Source organism: Rattus norvegicus, chromosome 15 (genome assembly GCF_021556685.1).
Source record: "Rattus norvegicus strain SHRSP/BbbUtx chromosome 15, alternate assembly SHRSP_T2T, whole genome shotgun sequence".
NCBI classification, from domain to species: Eukaryota; Metazoa; Chordata; class Mammalia; order Rodentia; family Muridae; genus Rattus; species Rattus norvegicus.
Genome location: NC_141548.1, coordinates 54,294,897 through 54,310,490, shown reverse-complemented (window position 1 = coordinate 54,310,490; position 15,594 = coordinate 54,294,897). Strand labels below are relative to the sequence as shown.

The following is a 15,594-nucleotide window of genomic DNA, read 5'->3' as shown; positions in this document are numbered from 1 at the left end:
TGAAATTCAAAAGCTTTAGGAGTTATATAGACAATTTTGAAGTGCTCTGGATCTTTTTGTATCCTGTTCCCTAAGGACCAACATAAGCAACAGTATTTACAGTCCAGTCTGTGGGATACAGGACCACAGTTCCCAAAGAATTTTCTTCAAGCGAATTGGAATATGAGAGTTCATGATGACCATCAACACAGACACCAGCAATCAATGCGGAGTTGAATCTTTGAGATGTACTTGATGTAGAGAACTCACAATTAACTCTTAGAGGTATCTCTCCTGTAGTCTACAGCCAGCAAACTTGACAGGGAACTGGGAGCAGTAAATGTTCCAGAGCAGGCCCTGCCCTGGTCTGTCTTGAAATTCCTGTGATGGTGCTTCTCTCTTTATGTTCTACAGTTTGGCTTTGTTATCATCTCTCTGTGTGAAGCTGAGTTTTACATTCCTCTTGAAGCACCACTCGAATTGGGACTACTCAACACACAACCATTAATCTATAATGAACTGTTCATAGTAAATATGCATAGACTCCTTTCCTGTATTGTGAAGTACAAGATGCCCTTACAACAGAGTAAATATGCATAGACTCCTTTCCTGTATTGTGAAGTACAAGATGCCCTTACAACAGAGAGGGTAGGGTGGAAGCTCCCCATTCATCCTTCTTTTTCTCTATCAAAAACAGTAGATATTTATATGAGAGGGGGGGTGTTAGAGGAGAAGTAGTCACACAGGTATGTATTCTAACCTGATCTTGAGCATATACTATGTGATCTCGGATAAATGAGCTACCTAACTTGGGTACTTCATTTTCTAATGTGTAAGTCCAGTTAATGAGAGTACTTATTAGTCAAGGCTGTCTAGAGTAACAGAACTTACAGAATGGACATATATTTATTAGATTTTATTAGAATGGTTTACAGGCTGTAGTCCAGCTAATCTAAGAATGGTTAATTATGAATGGACAGTCCAAGAGTCCAGTAGTTGTGTACTCAGCCCACAAGGCCAGATATCTCAGCTGGTCTTCAGCATATGCTGAAATCTGAAGAAGTAGACTCTAATGGCAGTGAAGGAATGGACTTTGCTAACAAGGTGAGGACAAGCAGGCAAAGAGCAAAACCTTTCTTCTTCCTTATATAGACTCCCAGAAGAAGGTGGGACCCAGACTAGATCGGGGTTAAAGGTGTGTTTTCTCTACCTAAAGATCTGGTTTTTTTGGATTTTAGTTAATTCCAGATGAGATCAAGGTGACAATCAAGGATAGCCTCCACATACCTGTTAAGTATTTAATGTATGAAATGAGATAATACGTATATAGTGTTTTGATGATAGCTTTTAGTGTTTTGTATTATAACTTATTTGTTGGGTATGTACAAGGGCAAATGTGGAGAGTAGAGAGTAACTGAAGGAGTTGGCCCTCTCCTTCCACGTGGGCCCCAGTTTCAAGCCTGCAGCAGCAAGCATCTGTACCTGCTGAGCTATCTCTCAGGCCCAAATATTAGCTTTTAAAACAAGAAGAAAAAAAAAGAAATTGTCTGTTTGAGAAATACTGCACAGTACTGTATCTTCTTATTGTATTCTGTCTTAGACAGTCACAAAATACCGAGGCAAAGCATGGTGTTTAGTTTGATAGCATAGATTTGTTGGACTGAGTTCAGCATTTTCTAAATGACTTATACTTAAATTTGTCTTTGTTACTTTCTGTTGCTGTGATAAAATACCCCTACAAAAACAGTTTCAGGGAGAAATGACTTAGGCTGGCCTACAGTCCAGAAGAATATAACTCCTCACAGTGAAGTGTGGCAGCAGGCCTGGGAAGCATGGAGGCAGGACAGGAGGCTCCTGGCCACACTGCACCCATCCCAAGGAGTCAGAGTGCATGAACAGGAATGGGTCTCTACCCCTACCCCAAGCCCTGAGACTCTTTCTCAAATGTGATCCTGTTGGAGATATTTCACATTCAAACCACAAACCATAACAGCATTTAACAGCAGTTAAGATCTTATACAAGAAGTGTTTTATGAAGTACACTTTAAGAAAATGTATGATGTCAGCTGTTTTGTTGGAAACAAATTAACAAACCACGTCAAGGATTAACTATTAGGACCCTGCTATATCCATTAATTCTGAATTTTATCAAGGGATCCTACCCTCAAAGAATAGGATAAAGGAACAATTAAAGAAGATTCCTGACATCAACCTCAGGCCTCCACATACATGCACACTTATGTGCCAGTGCAAGCATGTATACACCACAACATGTACACATAAAAATGCAGTTATGGTTGTGATGCTGAATTGAAGAGTATTGTATTTAAGTAGAAATGATTCAGTACATGTTGTATCTTAACTAAGTGAGAAGGGTAACAGTAATACTGGAGGTTTTGACTAAGGGAGAAGAAGGAAATGATGAATAGGAATTAGAAGTAGAAATGTATCAAGAACAATGAGTAGGGACTAGAACTTGGCATGTTAAGCATGTGACGAACATGTGCACGCTAAAACAGTGGCCAAATGGGCTTTGAACTGCTAATGTCTGGAAGGTAGGACGGCGTCGGGTCAGGAGCGAGCTAGGACTGTGCCCTGCAGACAGTGAAAGTTGCTGAATGCTTTTACACTGGGGAATGACATAGTCTGATTTGGCCTTACAAGGCTGCCATGTACTTTGTAAAAGCAACTTAAGATTTTTATTGACTGGTCTTATGGAATAATTTAGCTTTAATGTTGGTGAATTTGAATCAAACCAAGGTTTCCTTTTCCCGTTTTACTTGTACAGTTTTCTGGAATATGAAACCAGATTGCAATTGCAATGCCAAATCTTGTTTATTATAAGGAGTGTGTGTGTGTGTGTGTGTGTGTGTGTGCGTGTGTGTGTGTGTGTGTGTGTATGACTTACTGGTTAGATAGTTATTAGTTACCCACTGACCTAACAGTCTGGTCTTGTCATTGGTTTTGATTTAAAAGTGAGTGACAGAAGCCGTTTCTTTTGTAATTAGAACACAGTGATGAGAGATGTCACTTCGTAGTAAGCAGACATACTTTAACTTTGCTTTAGAAGGCTAATGACTCATGCTACAGTATTTTAAAAGTTTTTTAAGCTGTTATTTTACTGAAATTATTTTTCCTTTCAGGACATGTGGACTTATATATTTGACACAGCCCAGCAGTGGGTATGTAGTATGTTATCTTTCACTAATGGTTGTGATTCTGGACTAATCTCAAACATGTTCTTTACTTTGGTTATAAAAATATACTATTTTATAAGTTAAGGTTGTAAAATCCTGTTTGGATTGTTTATTTTCTAAAAATATGTGCCTTGTATGGCAAAGGAGAACCAATTAGCTGGAATTCAGTGTTCTGTCACTTTTGTGAGGAAAATGCAGTTCACTAAGTTTTTATTGATGATCTATCCCAGGGATTTTACCAACAAGGCTCTGCATACTTTCGTCTAAGAAGAACAAATACATTCTCAGTTAGGGAGTTGGAGAGAAGACTAGACCAAGGCTTGATTCCCAACACCCCACATGGTGGCTCACAACTATTTGTATTTCCAGTTACCTGGGGTTGCATGTGATGACCACTTCTGGCCCCTACAAGCACCAGGATGGGCAAAATATTCATACTCATAAAAAATCTCATTTACAAATCCTAAATTATCTTGAAAATTTGTACTGCAGCCTATAGCAATATGTCAGTAAATAACTGTAAAATTCTCTGTAAATAGCTTATGTAGTCCTGGAGATTTTCTGCTCTATGAAACACTAGCATTGAAATGATTGATAGAAATGCAAATTGTGCAGATATTAAGTGATATAAATCTATCAGTTGTAATGAATGATCATTCTATGGAAAAATTATTAAGGCAAAGTGTTAAGTTGACAAAATCTGAGCCACCTATCCTTTTTTTGTTTTCATTGTCCATGTTAATTAGAAAAACAGAGCAAACAAGTATAAAGGTATACTTTATATAGTTTTAGATTAGAATAAATATTTTGGTAGGTAGACCAAATGAACTGGATAAATTCAGTTTAGGTACAAAGGTTGCATTCCATTATGTATTTATTTAGCTCAAGTCTATAGTTAAAAACAGAACAAACTAACCAGACAAAGAGCTGGAGAACTTCGTCAGTGTCTAACCTTTTTATTGCTTTGTATTTGTTTACCAGGTTATCTACTGAAATAAATTCTATGTTGGTGCTAAAAGTTTCTTGGATCACCTTTTTACTAGCTAAAGGTAAATGAATAGATTATCACATGCTGATGTGTCAAATATAATGATTAAATTGTTCATTTGGAATAGTACAAAATAAATGCTTCTGTTGTCTTCTCTGCATGGCTTATTAACAGCGAAGCATTTTATAGCTATGGTAGTAGGACACCATTAGAAATGTTTAATTTCTCTTTTTCTCCTGCTTTCTTTCTCAGTCCCCCTTTTCTCCTCCATTTTCTTTGCATTTTCCTTTTTTAGCAGTGCCTAAAAATCAGGGCCTAGTGAATTTTGAATTTTAAAAATTTATTTAAATTTACAAAAGTGAAGTAATAAGAAATGGAAATAATATGTGTTTGGCCACTTACTTTACATGGTGTTTCTTAAAATATTTCCTAAGAGAATCTTTGCTTTTCTTTTTCAGACTTTGTATTTTGATAATGCTAATACAACGGAAAGGAAAAAGTATAGTAGTTAAATGCTAGTACCAATTCCAGATTCAGGGTGAATTCTTCTGTTTTTCCTCTTCTGACTTGGAAAAAGTAGAAAACGATGGGAGAGAAGTAAAATGGAAGTAAACCATGATGTCAGTACATACATGTCAGTCAGTACACATGACATTCAGTATAGCGTGCTGATGGGAAACAACTTGATCCCATCACAGTGCCATTAGAGAAGAGGGAGTTCTTTCACCCAAATACTCACCAGGCCTTGTCCTCATAGCAGCCGAGATGGCATGTTCAGGGTGGTATGGCCACAGACAAGGAAGTGGAAATTCTACAACACTACACCAATCTACTTTGAAAAACAATGATAATCACTCTTGGCTCATCATCCTCCCTCTCTCCCCACTTTCTGACTACTACATTCTATTGTCTTCATTTCATTTTCGAAGACTATAACATTTACTCATCTGTAATTATAGTTACTGTTTGCCTTTAGTCTCAGTTCTGTATGTAAGTGCATTCTGTGCCCATCATAACTACTTTATTACAGCTTCTTTGGGTTTTTTATTTTGATTTACTTCTTAGCTGACTGGATTGTGTCATTAAGGATTCAATACTGTCTTGTACTTTTATTTACTTAGCGTGTGTGTTTGCCCGTGCCTCAGGCCTGGTGGAGAGCACTTTCACCTGCTGAGCCATCTCCCACCTGTGGGATTTTAAAAACAAGGCCTTTTCATGTCGTCTTTCCTATGCTTGCCATGTGGATGGCGAATGTCCACAGTACTTATACCTGAAAGAGAACTTGACTGTGTAGCCTCTTCTTGAGTCATTTTGTCCCTTAAGGAATTATCTTGCAGTATTGAATGTTACTTTTAAGAAATCTGAGGCTTGCTTGAGTTCCTCCTGTTGTTTAGTGGCTGAATACTTGATGAGTTCTTGTTTAAACTTGAGATTAAGTGTGGAGAGATGACGAAGTAGGTGGCGCCATCTTTGGTTGGCTAGTTAATTAGCTGAGGTTAAAGCTTGCAGCCAAGCCCTGCTTTCAGTCCACATGGCAGCTCAGTCTCTGACTCCAGTCCAAGAGCCTGCTACTCTCCTCTGCCTTCACGGGAACAGGCAAATGCAGGCAAACGCTCATGTGCAGAAAATAAAGTGAATCAATACTGAAATTGAGATTTAATACCTTTCCTAGGAGATCTATTGTATCATACTACAGTCATTTGTCCCAGAACACTTTAGAAAAAACAAACTAGGCATTGTGTTTTCATTTCTGAGACATCTTAATAATTTGTATTTTAAGGTATTATTTTATTCAGTATGCTTTCTTTGAACATTATATCAGGTTGTTTTCTTCTTCATATTTTTCCTCTCATTTTAATTATTTTAAATCTTTTTCAATGCTGGGAATTGAACTGAATGCTTCATGAATATTCTGGTACTGAGATACATCCCCAACTTTGTATTACGTAGTTTCTATTCATCTTGTCTTTTGTCTGTTTTGAACTAAACTAATTCTGTTATCCTAGTTCTTGCTTAGTTCTTCTGACCCCTTGTCTTTATATAAATTGAGATCAGTGAGCTCCTTTGTTTGTTTGTTCATTTGAAAGCAAGTTCTTGGCACATAGCCCAGACTACCTTTGAGCTAAAGATCTCCCTGTGTGACACCCCAGGCACTGGACGCTCACTGTAGTGCAGGGGGACTGGGCGCTCACTGTAGTGCAGGGGCACTGTGGGAGCTCACTGTAGTGCAGGGGCACTGTGGGCGCTCACTGTAGTGCAGGGGCACTGTGGGAGCTCACTGTAGTGCAGGGGCACTATGGGCACTCACTGTAGTGCAAGGGCACTGGGCACTCACTGTAGTGCAGGGGCACTGTGGGAGCTCACTGTAGTGCAGGGGCACTGTGGGAGCTCACTGTAGTGCAGGGGCACTGTGGGCACTCACTGTAGTGGAGGGGCACTGTGGGCACTCACTGTAGTGCAGGGGCACTGGGCGCTCACTGTAGTGCAGGGGCACTATGGGAGCTCACTGTAGTGCAGGGGCACTATGGGAGCTCACTGTAGTGGAGGGGCACTGTGGGAGCTCACTGTAGTGCAGGGGCACTGTGGGCGCTCACTGTAGTGCAGGGGCACTGTGGGCGCTCACTGTAGTGCAGGGGCACTGTGGGAGCTCACTGTAGTGCAGGGGCACTGTGGGCGCTCACTGTAGTGCAGGGGCACTGTGGGCGCTCACTGTAGTGCAGGGGCACTGGGCGCTCACTGTAGTGCAGGGGCACTGTGGGCGCTCACTGTAGTGCAGGGGCACTGTGGGAGCTCACTGTAGTGCAGGGGCACTGTGGGCGCTCACTGTAGTGCAGGGGCACTGGGCGCTCACTGTAGTGCAGGGGCACTGTGGGCGCTCACTGTAGTGCAGGGGTACTGTGGGCGCTCACTGTAGTGCAGGGGCACTGGGCGCTCACTGTAGTGCAGGGGCACTGTGGGCGCTCACTGTAGTGCAGGGGCACTGGGCGCTCACTGTAGTGCAGGGGCACTGGGCGCTCACTGTAGTGCAGGGGCACTGTGGGAGCTCACTGTAGTGCAGGGGCACTGTGGGAGCTCACTGTAGTGCAGGGGCACTGGGCGCTCACTGTAGTGCAGGGGCACTGTGGGAGCTCACTGTAGTGCAGGGGCACTGGGCGCTCACTGTAGTGCAGGGGCACTGTGGGAGCTCACTGTAGTGCAGGGGCACTGTGGGAGCTCACTGTAGTGCAGGGGCACTGGGCGCTCACTGTAGTGCAGGGGCACTGTGGGAGCTCACTGTAGTGCAGGGGCACTGGGCGCTCACTGTAGTGCAGGGGCACTGTGGGAGCTCACTGTAGTGGAGGAGCGCCAGCTCTGTCTGTTTATTAGATATTTTCTTCCTATTATGTTCTCTGACTTTCTCCCCCTTTTGTGATTTTACTTTTTCTTTTGAGTGTGCTTTTTCTCCTTCATCTTACTGGTTTTTCTCTGAGTTTTAATTCTGAGACCCTCCCTTCATTCATTTCTCACTTACCATGTAGTTAGTTTGTATTCCCCATAGAAATGCAGTGCACTGTAAACAGGTGTTATACTACTTACAGAAGGGGAGGGCGAGACTAGAGAATGCGTCTGGAAGGCTATGAGCCTGGGCGGTTCTTAGTCTTTGTAAGATAAATTTTCTACTCTCCTTTTTCCCCAGTGAGCATAGCATACTGGGATCTCTGGAGCCTTTTACTTCCTGTAGCAATTACTTCTCCCTCCAAGTCAGAATTATATGAGCATGTGAGATACTTTCAGAAGAGGAAAAAGAGGAGCATTCTGTTAGTGTTACAGATTTGCTACTGCCTTTACTGGCACTTGGCAAGTGTGTGTTCCTTTCAGAATGTTGTTCACGAAGGGAGAGGTTGTCTCACCTGGCTTTGCTCTTCTTACTTGATACACCTGATAGCAGTTTTCATCCCTGTTTCTTCATTAGCATTAGCTTTTACTTAACATACAAATTATGAGTTTATAGTGACATTTTCATACCATTCATTTTTACTTTGCTGTGATATTTCTTTACTAAATTCATTGCAAACATTCTTTTGTACCATACCATATGAATTTAAAATACCTACCTGATACAGGGTTATTAATTTTCTCACATATTTGTGAGTTTCAATATTCATAGTCATTATTACTAGCTTAGCAGATACCAAGAAGAAAGTGAATCAAATCAAATGTTTCTTTTAGTTAAAAATTTATTTATTTTCATTTTCTATGTATATGAATGTTTTGCTTGCATATATGTATCTACATGTATGCCTGGTACCTGTGGAGGCCAGAGAGGGCATTAGCGTCCCTGATACGGGAATTACAGATATTTGGTGCTGGGAGCCTGGCCTGGATTGGCAAGAACAGCAAGTTCTATTAACCATGAGCAATCTCTCTAGCCCCTATACTTCTTTCTTTAGAAAAATCATAGTGCCATAAGAAATTATGCACTTACATTTATCACAATTTACATTTATATATAGGTTCCTATTATGTATTTATTTTTATAAGCCTTGTAGTTGAATATTATATATAGCATAAACTGGATATTATATTCTAAGTTTGTTGTTTCTTGATGGCTTTGGCTAGTGTAATATTTTATAGGGGGTTAAACTGAGCATATGAGATAATCTATAAGTATTCTGAATAAAAGACTAGCATGCATTTGCCTCAACATGGTTTCTGGAAAATATGAATTCTGCACGTCATATCAAAATAGGAAGTAAATTTTTCAAAATAACATCAGATGATTTTAATAATTAATTATTAAAGAAAGAATTAATTATTGGGGCTGGAGAGATGGCTCAGTGGTTAAGAGCACTGACTGCTCTTCCAGAGGTCCTGAGTTCAATTCCAGCAACCACATGGTGGCTCACAACCATCTGTAATGGGATCTCATGTCCTTTTTCTGGTGTGTCTGCAGACAGCAATAGTATACTCATAAGTAAAATAAATAAATCTTAAAAAATGAATAATGTTATCCTTAATCTTCAATTCAGAGGGTAGATTAACACTATCTAGTTTTGTAACTTCAATTATGTCTTAAATCTCAGTTTTATTTTATTTTTTGTAAAAAAAGAGAAAAGTGTCATGGCTGTAGTGATTAACAAATACATGAGCATATGAATATATTACCTCCCACATTTTTATTCAGTTTAAAGGTACCAATCTTTAACTTTTTTTTAAAATGGGAATCTTGAGGCCAGTGAGATGGCTTTGCATGTAAAGTTACTCGCCATCAACCTGGCACCCTGAGTTTGTCACTCGACCCACAAAATAAAAGCAGAGCACCAACTCCTGCAGGTTGTCCTTCGATAGCCACCTGTGCATTGTGGTACATGCACACATACATACATGTGCTCACAAAGATATGCACATATATGCATGCACACACGGGCAACTAAATAAGTAACAGATACATACAGTTAACTTAAATGTGCATCTTTCTCATTTTTAGGAGAAGTAGTACAGATGGAAGATGATCTGGTGATCTCATTTCAGTTAATGTTGTGTGTACTTGACTATTTTATCAAGCTCTCGCCTCCTGCGCTGCTCAGAGAGCCGTACAGTAAGTATTGCAAACCACACAGCGCCCCTCTCCTATTTCTTCAGCACTTACGTACCGACTGTCTACAGGTCTGGACTAGTCCTAGAACTGAGAGGACGATGAAACTTTAATCGGGCTCAGAGGCTGCCTTTGTTCTCAGCTTTGCTTTACTGTGACACCATCTGATGAGATGAAATTACTGAGAGAAAAGGTGGTTTTAGCTCACAGTTTGGGAGGTTGTAGTGCAGTCATTTGGCCCTTTGTTTTCAGCCTGTGGTAAAGGAGTAGAAACACACAGTGGAGTAAAGTTGTTCACCTTCTATTAGAGTAGGAGAAGGTTGAAAGTGAGAGAGAGTTAAGAAAAGTACTGTGCCCCATTTTCCTTCAAGGGATGCACCCCTAATAATCCTCTAGCTGTTAGACTCTGGTGATAGCTGCAAGCCAGAGACCAAGACTCTTAACACATGGGCCTGCACATTTCCAGATACAAAGTACAGCAATCTTCAAGTAGTACAGATATAGAAGAAAAGATAAAATGTTGAACAAATAATTAAGAATAAGTAGTGAGTGATCTGGGTTAATCCAAACAAAGCAAATTATTTCGGAAGGTCTAGTGACATGGGAGTTTTTACAGAGCCAGTAAGGTGTACAAGCCTCACAACCTGAGTCTGATCTCCAGAATTCATGGTGGAAGGAGAAAACTGACTTCCAAATGTTGTCCTGGTACCCCCACGTTTATATATGTAACACACACACACACACACACACACACACACACACACTCACCTATCATCATCATCATCATCATGATAATACAATAATAATTATAAATTAAACAAGGGCTAGAAAGATGACTTCGTGGTTAAGCGTGCATACTCTTCTTACAAAGGATCTGAGTTCATTTCCTAGCATCCATTTTGGGTGGTTTACAACCTCCTGTTACTTCATCTCCAGGGAGATCTAATGCCCTCTTCTGTACTCTTTGAGCACTGTCCTCACTTAAATTTACCCCTCATACCCCTCATAACACACACACACACACACACACACACACACACACACACACACACACTTAAAATAAAATTTAAAAATTAAAAAAAAATGTAGCAGTGGAAAGCTAATCAATAGCATATAACAGAAACAGTAGTGCTGGAGAGATGGCTCAGAGATTAAGAGCACTGGCTGTTCTTCCAGAGGTCCTGAGTTCAATTCCCAGCAAATGGTGGTTCACAACCATCTGTAATGGAATCTGATGCCCTCTTCTGGTGTGCAAGTATACATGCAGACAGAACTCTACATAAAATAAATAAATCTTAAAAAAAAAAAAAAGGAACTGTATTTGAAATAAGTTTGAAGAGTAGGTAAGGTTGGGGAGAGGTTTCCCCTGAAGGAGCAAGGGGAGGGGATTTGCAGTAAAGTAGAGCAAAAGACAAGACAGATGTGATCCATGCCTCCTGGAAATGGGCGGGGGTTGTGGTGGTGGTGTCAATTCTACAGTAGCAACTTAAGTTTTTAATTAGTATTGTATGTTGTTGACCGACATTCTTTATATGAACAATAACTGATAGTGTTTCAGTGGGTGACGAGAAGAGTGGAAAATCTATTCAAGTACAAGTAGCTATTCCTGATATAGTTAGACAACGTAAAGCAAAGATAAGTATAAGTAAATCTGTTTCTTGGACTAGACATGTTTCTCTCGGCCACCTCAAGAATAGGGCCTTGAATTACTTCTATACAGAATATAGAAGATATAGACTTAGCTAAGGACAAGCTGCTTCTTAGCTGCTGTAATGATAGAAGTGCTAATAGTGGTACTAAACTAGATAACAGGTCAAACATCAAGTCTAAATGTGCTGCTGAAGAGGCCAGAATGGGGAAGCCTCATTCATCTCTGTGAACAATGACTTCATGAGAAAACAGTCTGGAAAGTTTTGAGAATGTATTAGAATATTTTGGTTCTAGGATATACAACCTTCCTGTTTCTCTGTCTCACAGTCCTTCTGTTGCCTCTTCTGCAAGGGTCATTGGGCCTTAAGCACTAGAGTGATTTGTGGGCGTATCCATTGAGACTGGGCTACATGTTTGATTGGTTGTGATTTTCTGTAATGGTTTCCATCTGTGACAAAGCAAAGTTTCTTGATAAAGAGTGAAGACAACTTATCTGCAGTATAAGGACAGACGTTTATAGATTGTTTTTGGGGATTATACTGGTCTAATAAAGTAGGGATTGTAGGTTCTCCTCCAAAATCTGTAACCTGTAGGGAGTTGACTGGGTGTCAAGTACGAGCATGGTTTCCTTATTGCTGAGTGAGTTTTAACTCCTATTAGAGAGCTGGGTCATAATGGTAGATATGTTTTAGCTTTTGAGTATTCTCCACACTGATTTCTAGAGTGGCTAGACTGTATTTAATCACCTGTAATCTCTTTAATAGTTGATTACTCAGTTGGTCAGTAACGTTCAAAATAATACAGATTATTTAAGAAAATCGCAGTTTGTCATATTCTTATGTTTATCTTTTATTTATTTTTGTAAAGCTCACACTTTAGAATTTTTTTATTGATATTATTTGTGTGTGAGGGGGTATGTGTAGTGTGGCTGAGTACAAGAAGAGGTCAGAGGACAACCTTTAAGAGTCAGTTCTCTGTTTTTATGTTTGTGTGGGTCACAGAGACCAAACTCAGGGCATCAGGCATGGGTGGCAATGGCCTTTATTCAGGGATCCCTCTTACTACATACTTAAACTTTATACTAGATCTTTAAAAAATATGTGCTGGTGTCTTGCCAGCATGTATGCTTGCCTGGTGCCTGTGGAGGCCAGAAGAGAGCATCCTGTCCCCTGGAACCGAACTGATAATTATGGATTCTGGGACTTGATCCTGGGTACTCTGACAGAGCAGCCAATATTTTGAACGACCTTGCCATTTCTCTAGCCCCCTGCATTACAAGTGGAAGAATTATATGTGGGCCTCTGTAGCAGGAAATATTCAAAAAGGATTGTCCATTCCAGTCTACCACCAGCTACTCTCTGTCAGTGATCTCACTGCCTCCATGGCTAGCCCCAGCAGTGACCGCCCAACCTGTTAAGTTCCCTTGGCGGTCGCTGCAGGACGCTGCCAAACCAGCTGCGTGCAGTGCATGCAACGAACGACCACCCAACTCGTGATCAGCTGTCACAAACCCCTGTAACCCGGTAAATCAAAACTCGAGGCTTAAAAGTTATCAATCAGATTTATATCGTAAATTCTCACCCCACAAAACGTCCACACAATAAACTCAGAGCCAACTGATATAAACTGCCCACTTAGATAAGACAAACTGTCCTATAATAATCCATCCCTTATAAGACATTCATAGCTACCTGTGACTATTTAAAGCCACACGGATCTGGGCTGTCCTTCTCTTCCTCCATCTTCCTCCTGTCTGTACTCTCTTTTCTCCTCCCCTCTTCTCCACTCTGACCTGGAAGTCCCGCCTACTCCTCGACCAGTGATTGGTCCCCTGAAATCTTTATTCATTAGAGGAAGGTCCTTGCCATCGCCCTGTGTGTGGAAAGTTAAAAGGATTCCTGGAGTCAGTTCTTTCCTCCAGGCAGTGAACTAGGTTATCAACCTTGATAACAGGTGCCTTTGCCACTGAGCAATCTTACCAGCCTAGGAAATATTTTTGATAGTATATACTGAGTAAAATACACTTAAAAGTAACATAAATAATTTTTGCCAGACTTTTTCTGAGTTTATGGGATATAGCTTTTGGGGGATGAGATTTGGAGTAAAAGAAAAATGTGATTTGCAAAAACTTGTAGCAGTGTATATGTGACAACAGATATTCAAGGACAGTCTGTGGCTCAGTGATGGAGCATTTTTGTAGCATGCATAAAGACCCTGGATTTGATGGCCAGCACCACAAAACAGAGGGTTTCCCAATAGGCATGAATTAGTAAGTTAAAACTGTTATTATATAGTAAACCATAATAAGCAGAATAGAATTCTACCGGATTATTTCTGATGTCTTGATTATAATTACAGTGTGTCATTATTTTATAATTTGTTTAATTTTATTTATTTTGGAAATAGGGCCTCATGTGGCCTAGGCTGGCTCTGACATCACTATGTAGACAATGGTGGTATTGAATATTGATTCTCCCTCCACTTCTCAAATGCTGGGATTACAGATATACACCCGCATTGCTGGAATATGTGGTGCTGGAATCGAACCCAGGGTTCATGCTTTTCTAGGCAAGTACTGTACCAACTCAGTTACATCCACAGCCCAATTTCACGGTGTTAACTAACTTGCCGTCTTTACAGAAACAGCTGCAACACCCATTAATGGTTCACCTCGGACACCCAGAAGAGGTCAGAACAGGAGTGCTCGGATAGCAAAACAACTAGAAAGTGATACAAGAACTATTGAAGTTCTCTGTAAGGAGCACGAGTGTAATGTAGATGAGGTAATTTCTCTCACACTGTATCTAAAGCAGCTGAAGTAGACTGTTGTATGAGTAATATCCTATTACTGTATGCAGAGTCTGACAATATATACTTTTTTGTTGTGAACATACTTTTTTTTTTTTTTAAGTAGGACCACTTCTATTTTATAGGAACAAAATTCTTGGAAAACATTACTTTCATACTTTCTTACTTTGCTTTTAAAGAAAATAGCTCCCTTCTGGAATCACTGAATTGATACCATGAAGATGATAGTTTTCAAGTGTATTATCCTTCTATTCTATTGAATTTACTAATATCCTTGGTGTTTTAAAATGCCCTGTCAAAAACCTCAGTGTTTCACTTCCATGAAACAAAAGTGATCTCACATTCACTTTCTGTTGAGTATTTTATGACTTTCTTTCCAAATACTACATCAGATGTTACTAACTATTGGGGAGAACTTAAGCAGACCTAGTTATTTTCTCTAAGAATCTAGGATTTGAAGTGGAAAGGGTTTTCAGATACTGTATCCTGCTTCTTTACAGTAATGAGTACATGTTTGCAGAGGCCAGTTGCTCACCACTCTCTAGACCTTGGAGAGACTTTGGGCTCTCCGTCCACTCTAAACATTCTTTCTTCACAAGTTATTTATTGAAATTTTGTCTGTAATTCATCATCAGATGCGTGAAGTGCTACATCTTTGGAATTTATTCTTAGAATTTAGAATCATTACGTATGTTATTATTCAAGTATAGCTAATAAGAACTAATGTTTTAATTGATACTTGATAGCATTTATGGATATATAACTGGTGGCTAATTTTACTAATCGATTAACTATTAAATAGGTAACTGTGAACAAATTAGAAAACAAAATTAGTAAGTGCTTCCTAGACTTAATTCCTGTATTAATCCCTATTTGTTAGAAAAAAGAAGTTTGGAAAAGAAAGTTAGGTTAAGAAAAGTGATTGGTTAAAAATTCTATAGCACATTGCCCTTGTAGAGCAACCAGTAATTTTAATATGTTTTATTTTTTTTAACTCTTTTTTAAATTTATTTAATACTTAATAATAATTCTTTGGTTTCCGGGCAAACATCCCCCTCCCTCCTCCCCTTCCTTATGGGTGTTCCCCTCCCAACCCTCCCCCCATTGCCGCCCTCCCCCCAACAGTCTAGTTCACTGGGGGTTCAGTCTTAGCAGGACCCAGGGCTTCCCCTTCCACTGGTGCTCTTACTAGGATATTCATTGCTACCTATGAGGTCAGAGTCCAGGGTCAGTCCATGTATAGTCTTTAGGTAGTGGCTTAGTCCCTGGAAGCTCTGGTTGCTTGACATTGTTGTTCATATGGGGTCTCGAGCCCCTTCAAGCTCTGCCAGTTCTTTCTCTGATTCCTTCAACGGGGGTCCTATTCTCAGTTCAGTGGTTTGCTGCTGGCATTCGCC

General features: G+C 40.1%; 1 protein-coding gene across 4 annotated transcripts in view; it reads left to right on the top strand.

The window, feature by feature from the left end:
• Positions 1-15,594, top strand: part of Rb1 (RB transcriptional corepressor 1) — a 131,528-nt gene that overhangs the window by 30,395 nt on the left and 85,539 nt on the right. For all 4 annotated transcript variants that reach the window (XM_087584953.1, NM_017045.2, XM_087584956.1 and 1 more), the window contains 4 exon segments: positions 3,123-3,161; positions 4,158-4,225; positions 9,632-9,742; positions 14,030-14,172. In XM_087584953.1, coding sequence (XP_087441079.1) covers positions 3,123-3,161; positions 4,158-4,225; positions 9,632-9,742; positions 14,030-14,172 — 361 coding nt within the window.